The following is a 19,409-nucleotide window of genomic DNA, read 5'->3' on the forward strand; positions in this document are numbered from 1 at the left end:
GGAAACTGATGCCAGTATAAGGCCTCACTCACGTGGGGGCCATATTGATTACCGTGGTAGCCTGACTGGCTGGGCAGAGGAAGACTTCATTGTTATATAAAGACAGTTGCGTTATAACAATGTCTTGCGGAAGGCGTGAACTATGGAGACCTGACCTGGTTTGGTGGCCAGGTCACAGGTGGACGTTCCTAGTGTGCATGACCAGAAGAAAGAAGAAAGCTAACGTAACACCTCAAAAAGTCTCGTATTTTGTCATTGGGAACTTTGACTTTGATGAAGATAATTTAACCCACAGATTGAAGTCTTAACGGAAAGAGCAGGAATTTCAGAAGCACTGATCCTTTCACTTTTTTTCACCTATTATTCGCATCATGTTACGTTGAGAAATCCTAGTCACAAGTGTTCTTATCCCAGACTTTCCTGCTAGCTGCTTTTCTTCCCTTTACCCTCTTCCCTTCTCATTCTGTTTTGTTCAGTTACTGACTTAGAAAAATAAACTCCAGTCATATGGCTTTTCAATCTAATTTTATTTTTATTTTTTTTTATTTTTTTTTAAAGATTTATTTATTTATTTATTCAACAGAGACAGAGAGACAGCCAGCGAGAGAGGGAACACAAGCAGGGGGAGTGGGAGAGGAAGAAGCAGGCTCATAGTGTAGGAGCCTGATGTGGGGCTCGATCCCATAACGCCGGGATCACGCCCTGAGCCGAAGGCAGACGCTCAACCGCTGTGCCACCCAGGCGCCCCTCAATCTAATTTTATTTTTAGTGGACGTGAAATGTAAATGAAAAATCTCTCATTTTTCCAACAAATCTTAGTGAAGGAAAAACAACATTGTGCTGAGTCTTATGTCTGGAACAAATCTCTGGGACTCTCTTCTCAGGTCTCTCTTTTAGTTTTCCCATTCCACAAATGTATCTTTTTCTGTCTTACCTTTGGTGTTGATGCCTTCCTCAAATGGAGACAATTAAAAAGAAAATAAAATTAATTCCACATGCAAGAACATGAGAAACTGTCCTTACAATAACCTCCCATAGCTAGAAAATAAACTCAGTGAGTGGTTTAATGGAGTGAAAGGTGTGTTTGGTTTAGACGAATATAATTTTTTAAAAAGATTTATTTATTTATTTGAGAGAGAAAATGAGAACATGAGTGGAGGAGGGGCAGAGGGAGAGAGAGAGAATCATCAAGCAGGCTCCCCACTGAACACAGTGCCCCACACAGGGCTCGATCCCAGGACCCTGAGATTATGACCTGAGCCAAAACCAAGAGTTGGATGCTTAACCAACTGAGCCGCTCAGGTGCCCCAAGGAATATAATTTCTATTAAATACGTTAAGAAACCATAATTCTGGGAGCACCTGGGTGGCACAGTCATTAAGCGTCTGCCTTCAGCTCAGGGTGTGATCCCAGAGTCCTGGGATCGAGCCCCACATCAGGCTCCTCTGCTAGGAGCCTGCTTCTTCCTCTCCCACTCCCCCTGCTTGTGTTCCCTCTCTCGCTGGCTGTCTCTGTCAAATAAATAAATAAAATCTTAAAAAAAAAACCATTATTCTATTAGCTTAATGGAAAATAATGTTGGGTACTCTTTAGCTCTTGAACTTAAGGAGTTTTGGTTGTGTGTGTGTGTGTGTGTGTGTGTGTGTGTGTGTGTAGCCACAAAATGAGCAATAAATAACGAATGCGTGTCTTATCCCAATGCAAAGCAACTCAAACTATTCATATGCTAATTGATAATATGCCTAATTAGCAAGGTCATCTTACTGATAATGTGGTGTATGTATTTATGTGGAGAGACAGACAAAACAGTGGCACTGATTATAGTGTTATTGCGCCTGACCATGGCTTGTCAAAAAGACTGCGTATTTTCTCCTGTCATGTTTAAAGCATTACTCATCAAAATCTGCAAGTAAGATTATGTTTAGTCTGCTCGACAAATGTAAACTATGTTAATAAGTATGTCAATAAAATATACGTGATAAGGAAAGAGTGTATGTGAGGGGAATCATCAGATTAAAACCGGTAATTTCTTTGCTTCCATCTTGCATTTAAGATCTCTCCAAGTTGCATCTTCAGAGTGTAATTGTTAGTCATTTGGCCGGCACTTACTGTCTACGGTTCTGCAGTCCTGAGGACAGCTGGGGCCCTGGGAGACTGTGTGCTCCAATGAACATGCACAGGGTGGATACAATCCAGGCCCAGTTGGCCCAGTAAGACTAGATAGTTCAACTCCTTGGCTTCATGAGCCGTGTCCCTCCATCTGGGTTCAGACACACTCTCAGCTCGTCAGAGTAAACACTGGAATGGGAATGAGGCTCTGGGCGCGTTTGGGTCTTTATTTGGGCCGGCTTCTTCCAGCAGGTCCAGAAGACACAGGAGCGGTCGTTATGGGGGTGGGATGAGGATGTTTGGTGAAGGTGTAGGAGTGGTAAGGGGCATTATAGACACGGGATTGGGGGAAAAGGGTGCGGTATGGAATACTTGGAGGTTAACTCCATCCTGACCCTCAGAGCTGGTGTTGCCTTGGTCTGGATTAACACCACCTGATGGTAGTCCAAGCAGAAACTTTCATACAGGCTTCCTATGCTTTTACCTCGCTTGATTTTTTCCCATGGTTTATATGGATAGTTGATGATTGTTCTTGTTTCTGAGATTTTATTCTTTTATAATCCTCTTTTAAAATCTTTCTTCATTATTATTCCTTTTGCCCAAATAACTTTTGACTGGTTTCATAATTCTATTCAAATTAACATTAAAACTCAGTTTTTCTCCTTTGGAATTGGTCTTTTATTTTCTTGGACCCTGAATGCTATCAGTTAATATGTGCTTCACATGTGTGCTTTTTAGATGAATGCCTTCAATGAATGTCTCCCTTTTATCAGGAATAAGTTACTTAGTAATAAGTTACATAGTTTTATTTATCCATGACTGTCTATGTCTTTGGCAAAGATATTCTGTTGGAATCATGCCGCTAAAAAATAATTTTCCTGCCAGCCCTCTTCATACTAGCCAGATAGACATGCATAAGTGAGATGATTGAATTCTTGGGCGAACATGGGACTCAGAAATAGGCAGTTATCCTTGTAAGATGAGCAGCTCAGATTTGACCTCAAAATGGTTCAAGTGTTGCAAGAATGGGGTTTTATGGATCTTTCTTCGTCGGAAGCTACTCCCACTCTGGTTGAATTCACTCTTTTGCCCTGCATGTTATTATGGATATAATCTGATGTATTAAAAAGTATTTTGTGAGTGGTGTTTTCTTGACTGAGGTTCTCGCTTTTCTTTTTTCTTTATTAAAAACTGCCAGGAACCACAGGAAACGTGTTATCATTTAGTGAAACAAGAGCACATCAGGTGGTTCAGCAGAAATCGGAGCAGTTCATGATTTATAACCAAAAGCAGCTCACGAGGATTTACCCTTCCGCCTACCGCATTGATTCCAGTAACTTCAACCCTCTGCCCTACTGGAACGCAGGTTGCCAGCTAGGTGTGTATGCCTCGGGAAGGAGCAATTCTCTCTATGTCCTGCTTCCATGCTGCTGTCTTGCCTAATTCTCTCAAACTTTGAACTTGCGCAGTGGCACTGAACTACCAGTCTGAAGGGCGAATGATGCAATTAAATCGAGCCAAGTTCAAGACGAATGGCAATTGTGGCTACGTCCTCAAACCCCAGCAGATGTGCAAAGGTGTGTGTTCACTTCAGAGTCACCTCTGATTGCAAGCACTGTACCGAAGGAGCTCTCTGGAAAATGTGATACGTCAGTGTTTTGCAACATGATTTTTTAAAAATAGACAGGTGAAGGTGTTAGCATGTAAATTAGAACTCTTGTCAGAGCTATTTAACATACGGGGAGTATGATGTTTAGAATGTTCTCTTGAGAAGTTATGCACATAAAGAGGGTCACAAATGGCAATGGATTATCGTCTGAGACCCAGTGCCCCAGCATGGTACTCACTGAGCATTACTTATAAATTGAGCCCTATCTTTCAGTGAGTCTGAAACCCACTAGCAAAATTAAAATACCACCCCAAACAATTTTATCAAGCCCTTTAAGTCAGCGTAGTCCAATTATAAAACAGTGCTAACAAAAAGGAAAAGATAATGTAGTGTTAGATCAAAAAACACTTGTTTTTGGTTCTGCTCATAAAAATTCTTAAAAATTTTCCACATTGGGTTTTTAGCAATTCAGGTAAGGAAGTGTTGTCAGATGTGCCTTCAGGATTTTATGTTTTCTTGCTCTGCTGTTTACTTCGGTTCAGGTCTTCTTTCTGTTGGTTTTATTCACTCTATACACCTATGATAGTTTGTGTTAGAAAATTATTTGAATCTGACATAAGTGCTCTTCTCTACACTACTGGCATTCCAAGAAAGTGCCTCTCTTCCCCCTAGCCATGATTGATAATTGCACCACAGACACTTTAAGTTGGCCCATTCCTTTGCCTTTGGGAGCATGGAGTCTAACAAAAGCCACAGCAATAGAAATGCCAGCTGGCATTGCCTTCAGGTAAAAGCCACGCTGACGGTTATGGGATCATTTCTTTGCTCCAAGAAACGCTGTAGTAATTCAGCATTTGTTGTTTCTTTATTCTGCATGCTTGAAGGGTGTGTGTGTGTTCCCATGTTCCCAACCTCAGATTCTAACCTCTGCTTTACTTGGCTTAGGTACTTTCAACCCTTTCTCTGGTGATCCACTTCCTGCCAACCCCAAAAAGCAGCTCATCCTGAAAGTGATCAGTGGACAGCAACTCCCCAAACCTCCAGACTCCATGTTTGGAGACCGAGGCGAGGTGAGCCATGTGTAGGACCAAGTGGTTAATTACATGATTATTTTATTGTGTTTACATTTTGTCTGAAATATCTTCAGAGTTCTCTCTCCCTCTCTCTGTGTGTGTATGTGTTTGTAAATGAGCACTGACCTCAGCTCATCAGATATCAGCTGACTTATTGGCAAAGCATTGACAGTTCCTTCTGGAATGCAGTGCACCATCTTTTTTGGAGGCCATGCCATGTCCTTCCTCTCAGGAGTGGTTTGTCACCTCAGGCTCTTTGCTACTCCTACTTGTTAAGCCAGCATTTTTGGATCTTGAGTGTTGACTGGGGACACCACACAGCCCTGCTGTTGGGCTCCACCATAAACTCTTTGTTGCAAATCTCAGCTGACCCATGATGCCATGTGATCGTCCGCTTCACCTTGTCAGCTTTCAATCCCATTTTCCACAGGGGCTATTTCCAGCCTTCTCTCTCCTCAAACCGGTGTTCTCATCACTTTCCTTCTCAACTTCTACAGATGGCACCGAGTCCTACTACTCAGAAAGTAGGAGTTTCATATGGGATCATTTGTTCCATCTCTGTTGCCTCCAGCCTAATCCATACCCCCATTGTCTCTCATCAGTTCTGCTGAGATAGACCTGCAGCTGACTGGTCTCCCTGCTTCCATTCTGTCCTCCTCTTAGCAGTAAGAGTAATTGTTTGGACAGTATCAGAAAATGTATCCTTACCCCTTCTTTCCTTTTTTCTTCACTGTCTGCAAAAATGAAGACTTACTTCCTGTTGTTTCTCTCAAACTTTTTATTGTGAGGATTTTTGAACCTCAGAAAAATTGTGAAAATAGTAAAATTAATGCCATATCTCTAGCATCTAGATTCACCAATAACATTTCTAAATTTTGTTAGATTTGCTTTCTCTCTCTTTCATGTGTCTATGTATATATGTCTGTGTATGTATATGAAGTAAATTTAACAAAATTCAAAAATTAAATACACATATATACACATACATTCGCATTTCTTCGTAGAGTCATTTGAGAATAAGTTGTTGACATCTTGACCCCTAAATACCTATGTACTTTAGCACTTATCTCCTAAGAATAAGGACATTCTCCTCTATAACCACAATATGATCATGACATTTAATATTGATATAATAATATTATCTAATATAAAATCTATATTCCGTTTTCTCCAGTTGTCCCCAAATTGTCCTTATAGCTTCTTCTTTTTTCCTTTTTTCTTTATGTATTCAGGATCCAATGAAGGATTACACATTGCTTTTAGTTGTCATTCTCTTTGATCCTTTTAAAACCTAGAACAGTTGTCTAGATTTCTTATTTGTGATATTGACATTTTACAAAATGTCCAAGCCAGTTATTTTCAGAATGTCCTTCAATTTGAATTTACCTGATTGCTTCTTCATGATAGGAATAAAAAGAAATGTATTTGCCACCATCCAATTCCATTCTTCCAGCATCTCATGGAGATTACAGTCTGATGAAGTGGACACTGGGGTCTCAGGTTTGCAGATGAGGAAACTGAAACATAGGTACAGAGCTTGCCTAGGGCAACACGGGAGCCGGGTTTTGAAGCAGAAAGTTACTCTTCAAGCCTGTGGTCTTCTTGATTTCCTTATGAACAAAAGGTCATATTCATTACCTGCCCCCCAAAATCTGAGGTACCCAATGGTCCAGGTTTAGCACAGGGTTTTACTGAAAGGAAAAACTTCTAGCATCAGATGATTAATTGAAAATGAGTAAACTTCATGATTTATTTAGTAAACAAAAAATATGTGTATCCACCCAATGTACTCAACATGTTTTTCAAACATACTTCTAGCTCTTATTCCCTGAAGCCCCCCTCAATACTCCATATTCTCCTTACTTTCCAAGTTCCTAAAATGTTTTCTCAGACTTCATAACTCTCTCTCCTTTACACTTCTAGATCAGCTCTTTCTGGATTCTTAAGGTTTCAATCTTTCATTGCTTCTTATTCATAAATTACATGATAAAAGAGAGCTTACGAATGACCAACAAAGCAGGGTCTCTCCTCCTGGAGGGGAGGGAATGTGGGGAACGTGGGAAGGAAGACTAAACATTCATTTTTTCTATTGATTCCTTTTTAATCTTGTTATTTTTTGATCCTTTTTGAGTTACATAATAGTACACAATTGATTTAAATACAGTAAAGTGCACAAATCATAGCTTGATTAATTTGTATGCAACCAAGATCAACATAGAACATCTGAGAACCCCCCCAGAAGTCTTCCATTCACCCTTCCAGTAAATACCTACTCCCATCTCCCCATATCAAACACCAACCCTATCATAACAGGTTAATGTTGTCTGTGTTCAGACTTCATGTAAATGAACTCACAGTATATACTCTCTCTCTCTTTTTTTAAGATTTTATTTTTTTAAGTAATCTCTACACCCAACATGGGGCTCGAACTGACAACCCCGAGAGCAAGAGTTGCATGCTCTACCAACTGAGCCAGCCAGGCACCCCCAGAATATACTCTTTTATGTCTGGATTGCTCAACAGTATGTCGATGTTGCAGAATTTTTTCTTTTTCATTATTGTATGGTAGTCCTTAAATGAATAATCCACAATTCATCCATCCTATTCATGATAGACATTTAGGTTGTTTCCAGTATGTGACTATAATGAATACAGGTGTTCTAAGCATGGGCAAAAGCTCTCATTTCTGTTGGATATATACCTTGAACCGGAGTTGTAGGTTCATTGGAAAAAATTTGTATAGCATCAGTAAATATTGGCAAACAAAAATTTAAACTTTCATTTCTGTTTCATATACCTAAATCTGTTGTTACACTTTCTCTTTCCTAATGGGGAAGTAAGCACCTAATAAAATGGGTTACTATTGAAACATGAGCATTTTGGCTAATACTCTCAAATTAATTAACACACATATAGAAATGTATCAGTTGTAATAATACTCTCTCTTTACTTACATAGATCATTGACCCTTTTGTTGAAGTTGAAATTATCGGATTGCCAGTAGATTGTTGTAAAGATCAAACCCGTGTAGTAGATGACAATGGTAAGATGATAATCTGTTTCCTTTTAATCAAGAGGCTCTAGAAATAAAATTTGCACTGAAAAAGAAAAAATTGTCTATGTAGAAGAGAAACAAATCCCTAAAATTCATAACTGCCCTCTGAGTTTTATGTTAAAGTCTTTTAAGCACATAAAACTGAGTAAATGTGGGATTGATTCGTGGTATGTTTTGGTGGATCTGTAATCGAGACTCTTAAATGCTTTGCTTTTGAAGCAAAACTTTTTTTGTAATGAAGAGAATTAATGATATTTTAAAGGGCTGGGTTAAAACTTAGGAAAATGCCTCTATTACATATTTATATTGTATTTTCATGATGTAAGTTACTTCAGAGCTCTCATTCATGATGCCTGTATGTCTTGATGATTTCTCATTGTGTTCTGGAGCATATAAAACTCTAAAGGCAAGTGCAGCATGCTCTGGCAAGTTTACTTCTTAATATGTCCATACGGTGAATGGGCAACATTTTTGTATTCTGGCCATGCTGTAAAAATAGCTTTCTTAACTAAGCCTCATGTCTTTTTCTTGGTAACCTCCTTACATGGTGTTTGTTCATACATTTGACAAACATTATGGCATACCTATTTTTCTCAATCTCTAGTCTTTAATACTCTAAATCTATACCACAATCCTCAAAACATTTAAGAAATTAGAGGTTCATAGTGAGACCTTAAGAGGAGTTCCCCCCTTTTTTTTTTAAATTCAATTAGCCAACATTTTGTACATCACTAGTTTCAGATTCTTTTTTTTTTTTTTTAAGATTATTTTAGAGAGCAAGCTCGAGCATGAGCGGGGTCAGGGGGCAGAGAGAGCGGAGAGGGAGAGAGAATCTCAAGCAGATTCCACACTGAGTGCAAGCCGGATGCAGGGCTCAATTCCTTGACCCCAAGATCATGACCATGAGCCAAAATCAAGAGTCAGACACTCAGGGGCGCCTGGGTGGCACAGCGGTTAAGCGTCTGCCTTCGGCTCAGGGTGTGATCCTGGCGTTATGGGATCGAGCCCCACATCAGGCTCCTCTACTATGAGCCTGCTTCTTCCTCTCCCACTCCCCCTGCTTGTGTTCCCTCTCTCGCTGGCTGTCTCTATCTCTGTCGAATGAATGAAAAAATAAAATCTTTAAAAAAAAAAAAAGAGTCAGACACTCAACCAACTGATCCACCCAGGTGCCCCCGTTAAGAGGAGTTTTTTCTGAGTGCTAGCTTAAGGAAAAGAATTTGAGGATTCAAGAGTAGCATAAACGTATTACTTAAGGAAATAACATGCTTAAAGGAAGCAGACTTCTATATTGCATTTTCCCATCAATGGCCATTGTTTTGTTTTTGTTTTTGTTTTTGTTTTTTGTCTCAGAAGTAATTGAAAAGTCATTACTAAGGTAACAAAAACACAATCTCTTCTCTTGTTTAGAAGGGACATTTCAGTGATTTCAGTCCATAATTATTTCCTTAGCTGAGGTATTTTATAGTAAGATTAAGTAGCTGATGCCTCCTGAATACATGTATTTAATAAAATTTATTTTCATTTTTAGAAAAGAAAAACAAACTTAGGACTTGAATTTTTATCAGTTTATATAGTTATTTTATCTGAGAAAATTTTATCAAGAAATAAATGTATTTTTACCTTTCAGAATATGAGTTGAATTATATATCTTTCTATTTATTTTCAAGAGCTATGAAAATATATCTTCCACGTATTAAGGTCTTGCTTCATGGAAGGCCCTGGAAACAATAGTGCACAGTCTAATTTGGCTCTGTAACTAGCTGTGTGGCCTTAGGTGCATTATTTTCTCTGAATGTCAATTTTCTCAACCACAAAATGACTTATAAATACTTGCATTTCTTACTTAAAAAAAAAAACATTTGTGGGGTGCCTGGGTGGCTCAGTCAGTTAAGTGTCTGCCTTTGGCTCAGGTCTGATCCCAGGGTCCTGGGATTGAGTCCCACATCAGGCTCCTCGCTCAGCAGGGAGCCTGCTTCTCCCTCTGCCTGCCACTTCCCCTGATTGTACTCTCTCTCTCTTTCTCTCTCACTCTCTTTCTTGAAATAAATAAATAAAATCTTAAAAAAAAAAAAAGATATCCTGGGGCTCCTGGGTGGCTCAGTCATTAAGCGTCTGCCTTCAGCTCAGGGCGTGATCCCGGCATTCTGGGCTCGAGCCCCGCATCAGGCTCCTCTGCTGGGAGCCTGCTTCTTCCTCTCCCACTCCCCCTACTTGTGTTCCCTCTCTCGCTGGCTATCTCTCTGTCAAATTAATTAATTAATTATTTTAAAAAAAAGATATCCTTTAAAAAAAGCATTTGTTACTTGTGTAATTTAAAAAAAATTATATAGTTTTGAAAGCTAATAATAATGTACTTTTTCTTAATTAGAAAAAAACAAAAAAACCCTGCCTTGCCATCCTCAGAGGATCGCTATAAGGATTAAATAAGGCGCTATTTCTGCAGTAACATTGAAACCTGAACAGCACCTTATAAAATGTTTGCTGGTGATTATTATAGCAGCAGAATCTTTTGTGGGTGGGAACCACAATTCTTCCTGTGGGCAAAGTGGGATCTCTCTTTCTCTCTTTCTTTCTTTCTTACTTTTTTTTTTTCCTGCGTAAACATTCTTAGATCTCTACTAAAGATAATTTTGAGCTTATTGAAACATTCTGAAATTGCCCAAAGGAACTTTCCCTACAATGCAATTTAGGCATCAGAGATTATTAGAATTGATGCAATCATTTACAAGCAATCTTCCTACCAATTATTTTCTAGCAATGGGGCGAATTCCAAGAGTTTATTCCAGTAAGGCATCCCGGACTGGCTTGGTCATCTTCACGAGTTTAATAACCATCGCAAACAATTTTCAGTCTGCTTTGCAGATGTTGCTGCCAATTCATTTTTCCCCAAGCCCTTTGCTTTTCTGATTTTTCTCTTCCTATTTCTCTGAGGATTTAACCCTGTGTGGGAAGAAACCCTGACATTTACAGTACACATGCCAGACATAGCTTTGGTTCGGTTCCTTGTATGGGATCATGATCCGATTGGACGAGACTTTGTTGGACAAAGAACCGTGACCTTCAGCAGCTTAGTGCCTGGTAGGTAGGGTCTGGCCTTACCTCTCTAGGCTGACCATTCAGTTTTCTTCGGAAGATTTAATATATGATATGTGATACATACATCATGTAGCATATATGATATATAAAATATGTGTTATATGAATGTTAACATGTTTTGTGAAATGTAAAGAATTATAGTAAGTAATAAATAAAAGAATAAATAATAAAAGAATAAATAAAAATAAATAATAAAGTAAGTAATACTTCATTTAGTTGTACCCACAGGAAAGCCAAATGTAAGTCCAAGTAAAAGGAAACTATTTTCTCTGCTTTTCTCAGGCTACCGGCATGTCTATTTGGAAGGACTGACAGAAGCATCTATATTTGTCCACGTAACAATCAATGAAATCTATGGAAAGGTGAGAAAGATTATAGGGCTTAAAGCCACATGGTCCTTAACAAAGTTATTTTTTGAGTAATGGCTTAAAAGGCACGTACTTCTTAACAAAGTTGTTCTTTAGTGGAAAACTAGAGGGAAGCCCAGTGAGCCCTGTGTGCTAGCCTGCCAGGTCCTGTCCTGATCCACATGTGCTCCTTCCATTGTTTTGGGGTGTGTACTCATTCCTTCCACTTAGGGCGCCTCTCTGGGCTTATGAGAAAACCACTAATCTCTCAGATGATCCTTTGTTTCATATTTATTCAATAAATATATGCTTAAACATTGAATTTTATTTTAAGAAGACCTAGCTGGCTGCAGCAGGAAATGTGGTGTCTCAGATGTTTGATGAATTACCAGTACTAACCAGACTGTGATTCCAGCCAGTTCTAGGCGGGATGTATTCATTTGGTGCCGTTGTATTTAGCTGAAAACCTAAAACTCTATGAATGAATCTAAAGCCACCCACGGGACTTTTAAGGACATAAGGACTTTCTTTTAAGAAATAGACTACAAAAATGTATTCTAGTTTTCTCCTGATGCTACTGTCTTCATTACACAACTTATTTGAGGCTTACAAATCAATAGGCTGTCCTTTAGTTATGCCAAGTGATTGGGGACTTGGCCACTGGAACGATTTGCTGGGACCAGATGTGATTAGGAGGGACTGTAAGAGCTCTGAGGAATGCCCAGTGCTCTCTTCTAGAAAGTCCACATTGCTTGAAGCTTCTCCTGGAGAGTTATAGACATCCTCTATGCCTTAGCTTCCTCGTCTGTAAAGGTAGGGTAAAAACAGTACCTATCTCATAAAAAATTATGTTATCCTTAGAAAGCTGCCTGGCATATAGTAAATGACCAAAAATGTTCGCTAATCTTAACATTATTGTGACTACAAGCCAATTTCTGGGGAGTGGAGCAGTTCAGGTTGAATTAGGGGGTATAATGTTTCTCCTTACATCAGTTGGTATGGGAGGGGAATGAAGGAGTCTAAGAGTAATGAAGTTTTATTCTATGACTTTCTATGTCTAGTCCTCAGTTTCTGCCTGGGCTGCTTGTTGCGATGCTCTCTCTGGCATAAATGCACACAAATGTGAACGATTGACAATGATTCTTGAACTTCTAGGGATCCCAGGTTAACTAACTAGTATCTAGTATTCATCCTGCTTGAGGGAAACAACGAAATTGAGAATTTATTTAAATTGAGCCAGAAAGGCATTAAAATATGAAAAAGAAAGTGTTCCATAGGCTTTCCATTCTCCTAAATAGATGTCTACTTCTAAGTCACGTCATGTATTACTTTTCAAGGTATATTTGGGTTGGGATGCATAAACCACAATGTGGCGGGGATGAGCTGAGTAATGGATGAACCTGTGACGAGAAATCACCGAAGGTGGAAGAAAGGGTTTATAGAAGCATATGCATTCTTGTCTTTTGTGGTTACTTGTGCCACTTTCTTGAATGAGCCCAAATTGTGTTCTGTTGTGTTTTGTTTTCTTCCCTTGCAGTGGAGCCCTTTAATACTCAACCCCAGTTATACTATATTGCACTTTCTAGGAGCTACAAAGGTAGTTTCTCAGCATGGCGCCTTGTTCTCGCTGACATATTTCTTTTTAAGTGCTTATGGCAGCATGCTCTCTCATATCACTCCATTTCCTGCTTGCCACTTTGAAACACGCATCTGTTGCTTTAAGGTGGCTCAAGTTCATAGCAGTCTATTAAGTGTGGAAACTTTTCCTATCACCTTGTCATCTCCGGGTAGGAAGCTTCTGGGTAGCTTGGTTGCAAAAATGGAAGGCTGCCTTCTCGCCAAGTAAGGTCAATATGGCGTGCATGATGTGCAGACGTGCTGTGAGCTGCTGTTTTCTTAGTTGAATATCCTTCAATGGCTGTACGATTTTGTTCTGTGTCCATTTTTCGTGGAGCTGTCATTGAAAAGGCAAGGTGTTGACACAATGGGATTTGCTTAACTTGGGCTTCCTTCTTTTGTGCCTGCAGAACAGACAGCTCCAAGGTCTGAAGGGATTGTTCAATAAGAATCCCAGGCACGGCTCTTCAGAAAACAATTCCCATTATGTTCGGAAACGATCCATTGGAGATCGGATTCTGAGACGCACAGCCAGTGCTCCGGCCAAAGGCAGAAAAAAGAGCAAAATGGGCTTCCAGGAAATGGTAGAGATAAAGGATTCTGTGTCTGAGGCTTCAAGAGATCACGACGGTGTCCTGAGGAGGACCACACGGAGTTTGCAAGAGCGCCCTGTCTCTTTGCCTGTCGACAAAAGTCTTCTGGGGGCCTTGTCACTGCCTCTGTCTGCAGCAGCAAAAGATGCTGAAGGAAAAGAACACTCCCTGGGTAAGATGCTTTAAGTTTCTCTTTTGAAGCCCTATTTTGGTTCCTGATTACCATTATGACCTGATTGATGTTCTTTCTATAGTCCAGGTAAAAATAGACCAAAAAAATAAATAATTTTTAAGGTTAGCTTTAGGCCAGATCTTATACTTCGGGGAGAGGGGGGAAGAACTACACTGACATTGGAAATTGATAGTGAGGGAAAAGGGAAACAATCAGGTGGGACGGTATGGAGCCCGGGCGTCTGTGAGGTGCCTGTAGGAAGGTGAAATGGGCAAAACAGGAGCAGAGATCTTGGTTTTCCAAGTGGGTGTAATATTTACTGATCGTTCTGAGGTTTAATAGAATTATATTGATTTTTTTTTTTTGAGGTTGGATAGAGTTGTATTTCTTTCCCCAACATATAACACATTTCCATGATTAGAAATGTTTACGGAGAAAGAAGTCAAGCCAGATGTTAAAAGCAAGGCTTTGTCTTCACTTGAGAAATCTTTGCTTCCTCAAGAGGTAGCTCAGGCGATGTTTTCCTGTGGCCTCATTTCTCCGACCCCTGGATGTTGGCGGGGAAGGCAGCATGTCTCCGGCTCCTGTCCAGTTATAGGCTCCTCAAGCATACGGATCAAGCCTTACCTGTCTTTCCCCCTAAGTCGAGCATAATGCTTCACTCATACCAAGAACTTGATAGAGAATAATGCCTGCTTTGCAAGGTACCAAAGAGCTCCTGAGATGTGGCAATGACTCTTTCCCCTGCCCTTGGTAACTGAAGTACCAAAACTCTGTCCATTTGATGTCTCCGTAACCAAAGTATTTTAATTAAATCACGATCATCTCAGACAAATATAATGTGATACCCGTTTACTTTAGGAAAATTCTCCTTTTATCATACAGTCTAATTTCAGTGTTCTATTTTTTCCACAAACCCCATTTTGCTTATATTGATTTTTATTATAAGATATTCTGGGGAAACAAACGAAATTTGAATGGCGTACTTGAAGAGAAAAAGAAGCTTAAAAGTTGGAAAATGTGCTAAGAGCAGTGTCAGAAAAGAGATGAAAATGTGCTTTAAAGTTTATTTCAAAATCCTATTTTGGGAGAAAATAAAGCTCTACTCAATAGAAATAAATACTGGTTAATCCAGAAAGCAATGCTGACTTGATGCATATTTCCTCCCTTTAACAGCTTTATAAGTTTGTCACTCTCATTTACATTATATGAGATTTGTGGTAAATACAGAACAAACAAAGCCATGCAATGATTCAAGTTATAATGTAAGAAACAAAAATTAGTGGAGAAAACACAGAATACAAAATTCTATATATAATTCTGTCCCCCTAAAAGAGCTTACAGTAGCTGTCTCTGAGTAGGTAACATCTTAGGCTATTTAATTTTTTTCTTGATAATTTTTGGATTTATCAAAGTTTTTATGATGACTTTTTCTTTAGTGAGGAAGATATTTAATAAATTAAATAAATTCTTCTTTCTTATATATCCTGACTGAAAACATTTTTTTTTAAAAAAACTATTAAAATAATTAGGTCAAGAATAATTGAACATTTGATATTGTCTTAGCATTATCCTAAGCATGATGGGTACCCCAGATTCCTGTGAATTGTGTGTTTTTATAGATTTCCATACTGTGCCTGATAACTTATTGCCTCTTTGAAGGGAGAATGCAATATGAAATTTGTGTTTTAAAAACAAAAATATGATTAAGAAAAAATTAAATATTAACAACGGCATAGAATTGGTGACCAAGTCTTTATTTTTACATCTCCAAGTCAATAGATATTGGCATTTTAATACATTTATTGCACCTTCCAATCTGCTTTAGGCAGTGATTAAATTAGTTCTTTTGCCAAAGTGGTTATTTTTTTTTTTAATAATATGATTTGTGGTTTTTACTAATCCATGTGTAACTTTGAAAGCTTATAGTCTCTTGCTTACAGGTACCACAATACTTTGTTTAACAGAACTGTCTTGTTCTATTTTTATTGCCATGCTTCTGTGTAGTACAAATCTGAATAGGAAACAACTTAAGGTAATCCTCACTGTAAAAGTATGGTAACTCATTGACATTTTTTTTTTGACAATGAATATTACATCCTTAGCTGATGTAATAGATACTCAAAGGGAAGCTTCAGTGATATTCCTATAAATATTTTACCATTTATTCATCACACAGACACTTTGTTGCAAACCTCTGCAATCCATAACTATATTCTGTCACGGTGTAACAGACTTACATTCTCCATTCGTCTGTCTGAAGACAAACATGAGTGTTTGCAGGGTCTACAAAAAGTGATACATGTTGCCTAAAATGTTGTTTGTTTCATTCAGCAGAAGATAAGGATGGAAGAGGAAAAGGGAAGGCAAGTATAAAAGACCAGCATTTTCCAAATTTCAACAAAAAGTTATCCTCTTCCTCTAGCGCCCTCCTTCACAAAGACATCAGCCAAGGGGACTCCCCCATTTGTGTTGCCTACACACCAACCACGGGAGAACAGTTGGGAGTGCCAGGTCTTAAGGGTGGGAGAACCAAATCAAACGTATCAAGTGATGGCCAGGAACAGGAGTGCCCCAGCGAATCCCTCCCCGCAAGGCAGCATCTGGCTCTTGATCCTATAGTTACCCTAACACAAGGTCCATCCGGTGTGAAAACCAAGGCAAATGGGAATGCTGGGAGCTTTGTGGAAGAAAAAAGCACATTGTCAGGAAGCGTTTTTTCTCAAAGCAGTCTGGAGATTAAGAACTTGGAAGGGAATTGGGTTAAGGGCCGAGCTGCAACATCCTTTTCTTTGTCAGATGTCTCTATGCTCTGTTCTGACGTACCTGACTCACATTCTACGGCCATTCTGCAGGAGAGTGAAATTTCCCATCTTATTGACAATGTCACGTTAACCAATGAGAATGAGCCAGGCAGTTCCATCTCAGCACTGATTGGCCAGTTTGAGGAGACCAGCGATCAGGCAAACCTCACCGTTGTTTCTCAGCTCCATAGCACAAGTGTCATGTCAAGTCGTGCTCCTTTGCCCACCTTGGACCGTAAGATTCCCTTCAAGCATGACTTTTCCCTGGGAAAACCCAAGTCAGCCTTCCTGTGCTCGTCTCCTGCCCCAATTGCATTCTCAAGTCCCGAGACCTCCAAACACTCGACACACGCAGTTTGTGAAACCACCTGCACTCCTGTCTCTAACGCCAAACCAGATGATCACCTTCCTGGTAAGGCCAAGACGGGGGCTGTGGGAAGCAACCTGCTTGGGTCCGCTAATACTTCTCACTGCTGGTTACCAAAAAGTCCCACCAATGGCAAAGAATGGGAAATGCTCAAGAACCACAGCCCTGCCACGTCCACCGACCTGGCACGGGAAGATGTAATAGCTGAAACCATTCTCTGTTTAAATTCTGGAGAGAGCAGTCTCGTGGAAATGGACGGAGACTCCGAAAATCTGTCCATAACAACCTATGAATATAGAAGAGAGGACGCGAGTCACCCTGCTTCTCCTTTAAAAGCGCAAGACGGTCAGGATGTGGCGGAACATTTTCGGAGAGGTTTGAGAAATGGCTACTGTAGAGAGACTCTCCACCCTTCTGTCTCTGAAATATTCAAAAATATTCAAGATGTCAAAAATCAAAGTATTTCCTGTCTAGCCTACCAGGGTGCTGGTTTTATGCACAACTGCTCAAATTCAGACGCAAAAATGAAGCAGACGGGTGTGCCCCTGTCTAGTGATGAAGGCACGCATGCCCCTGCGCCCGAGCAGCCCACGCACCGTCCTCTGCCTGCTCTAAAGCTGCCCAGCCCTTGCAAATCCAAAAGTCTGGGGGACTTAACATCAGAAGACATCGCCTGCAACTTCAAAAGCAAGTACCAGTGTATTAGTAAGAGTTTTGTTACAACTGGCATGAGAGACAAGAAGGGCGTGACTGTGAAGACAAAGTCATTAGAGCCCATAGACGCCCTGACGGAGCAGCTGCGGAAGCTTGTGTCTTTTGACCAGGAAGACGGCTGTCAGGTGCTCTATTCAAAGCAGGACGCCAGTCAGTTCCCCAGGGCACTGGTCAGAAAGTTGTCATCCAGAAGCCAGAGCAGAGTGCGCAACATTGCCAGCCGTGCCAAGGAAAAGCAGGAAGCCAACAAGCAAAAAGGCGTCAACCCCAGCCACGTGGGAGGAGTGGTTCTGCGAAACAAACCCTCGGCGCCCCTGCCTGCGGGCAACCGGCACTCCACCGGCTCCTACATCGCCGGCTATCTGCGGAGCAGCAAAGGAAGTGGCCTAGAAGGCCGGGGCATCCCGGAGGGGGCGTGCGCCGCCTTGCGCCCCAGCCGCGGCGACCCGTTTTGCGCGGATAATTCCATGTTGCAGACCGAGCCCAACAGTGAGGACAAACCAGAAATTTATTTTCTTTTGAGACTGTGAATTACATAAAGCTGCATTTTCGATGTTTACTAGGTATTCTGTAGAATTGTCAGAGTTTTCAGTAAACATGGTCGTGGCTTCGAAATGATTTTAAAATGTATTTTTAAACTTGTATTTTGGTCTCCCTTTGACTCCCCGTGTTCTTCCTGTTTCTGCGCTTGTATATAGATCGGGGTGACATTTCCCATGTGCGTATGATCCTTCTCCCCTGAAGTGTAAACACGCTCAGTATGAAATACGTGCATGCCTTGGTTGCGACACTTCTCAGCCGCTTGGCTTAGGATGTCCGTCTGTTTCTCCACCACGCTCTCTACTGCCCGTCCTCAGATCACAGTCGCAAATGTCAATTTTACTCTCTAATTGTTGAGTTCATTAAGAAAGTTTGCAAAGGACAAAGGGATAAATTCTTTACTTTAAAGCCATTATCATCATTCCTAGATTTCCGTCTTCCTTGAGAAGCCCAGATGCATTTTTTATAACTCAGTTAAAAGAAGATTAAAATAGTTACCCTACCTTTCAGGATTTCTCTACCCCGTGCAGAAGGAGTTCAAAGCAGATTGGTAGCTGTTCCCCCCCCCCCAACACACACCCTCTCATTTTAGAGTAGACTGTGAGATTATGAGGATAAAGCAAACTTCTGTATATAAAGACAAAATTGTGTGTTTTACATAAATTTTGTTACATATTTTTGCTAATGGCTTTGTATGTAACAAGAACACAGTTGCCAAGCTCTTTGTTGTACTTTTGAATTTTCTGATTAAATTATAGACTGCAAATAATGGCTTTCAGAACGAGGGACTTCTGTCAGATACTAACAGTAACAGTAGCACAGATTGAAAATGTCCCCAAAGCTGTCGAGAAAAAAATTTTTCTTTCTCATAATAAAATCCAAGTAAATAGATAATTAGAAGAAACCTTTTCCCTTCATGGAGCCAAGTAACTATATTTTAGTACCAACATACGTTATTTTCACTGTGAACCCATTTTTTTATTGCATGTTCAGATGTCCCTCTTTGCTTTTTTGTAATATTAACTGCAATGATGTTCTTGGAATTCATGGAAATATAATTAAAGCAGATTTTTAAGCACTTGGTGGGTATTTTTTTTCAACTGAAGTTCATACGATGACTGCTGAGTAAGGGACCCAGAGCCCTCAGAACTATTTTCCTTTTCATCTCTTCACAGAAGAGATAGCTTCTACAGGGGAGAGTTCTAAGCAGCAATTTATGTCTCTGAGTGTTTTCATTATGCTCTAAAGACCATATTTGTAAGGCGACTTGTAAAGAAATCAAATGTAATGAGTTTCTTTGCCTTTTGTGT

At 40.0% G+C, this 19,409-nt stretch overlaps 1 protein-coding gene across 9 annotated transcripts in view; it reads left to right on the plus strand.

The window, feature by feature from the left end:
* The window catches only part of PLCH1 (phospholipase C eta 1), a 209,147-nt gene extending 189,976 nt beyond the window's left edge, over positions 1 to 19,171 (plus strand). For 5 of the 9 annotated variants that reach the window (XM_034664135.1, XM_034664133.1, XM_034664140.1 and 2 more), the window contains 9 exons: positions 3,308 to 3,487; positions 3,579 to 3,686; positions 4,664 to 4,788; positions 7,750 to 7,834; positions 10,781 to 10,927; positions 11,228 to 11,307; positions 12,830 to 12,889; positions 13,320 to 13,674; positions 16,009 to 19,171. In XM_034664135.1, the coding sequence (XP_034520026.1) occupies positions 3,308 to 3,487; positions 3,579 to 3,686; positions 4,664 to 4,788; positions 7,750 to 7,834; positions 10,781 to 10,927; positions 11,228 to 11,307; positions 12,830 to 12,889; positions 13,320 to 13,674; positions 16,009 to 18,089 (3,221 nt within the window). In that variant the 3' untranslated portion in view covers positions 18,090 to 19,171. The remainder of the gene's footprint in view (positions 1 to 3,307; positions 3,488 to 3,578; positions 3,687 to 4,663; positions 4,789 to 7,749; positions 7,835 to 10,780; positions 10,928 to 11,227; positions 11,308 to 12,829; positions 12,890 to 13,319; positions 13,675 to 16,008) is intronic. The other 4 variants (XM_034664156.1, XM_034664159.1, XM_034664151.1 and 1 more) reach the window with 3 other exon arrangements.
* The last annotated feature ends 238 nt before the right edge of the window (positions 19,172 to 19,409 follow it).

Source organism: Ailuropoda melanoleuca, chromosome 1 (assembly GCF_002007445.2).
Source record: "Ailuropoda melanoleuca isolate Jingjing chromosome 1, ASM200744v2, whole genome shotgun sequence".
Classification (NCBI taxonomy): domain Eukaryota; kingdom Metazoa; phylum Chordata; class Mammalia; order Carnivora; family Ursidae; genus Ailuropoda; species Ailuropoda melanoleuca.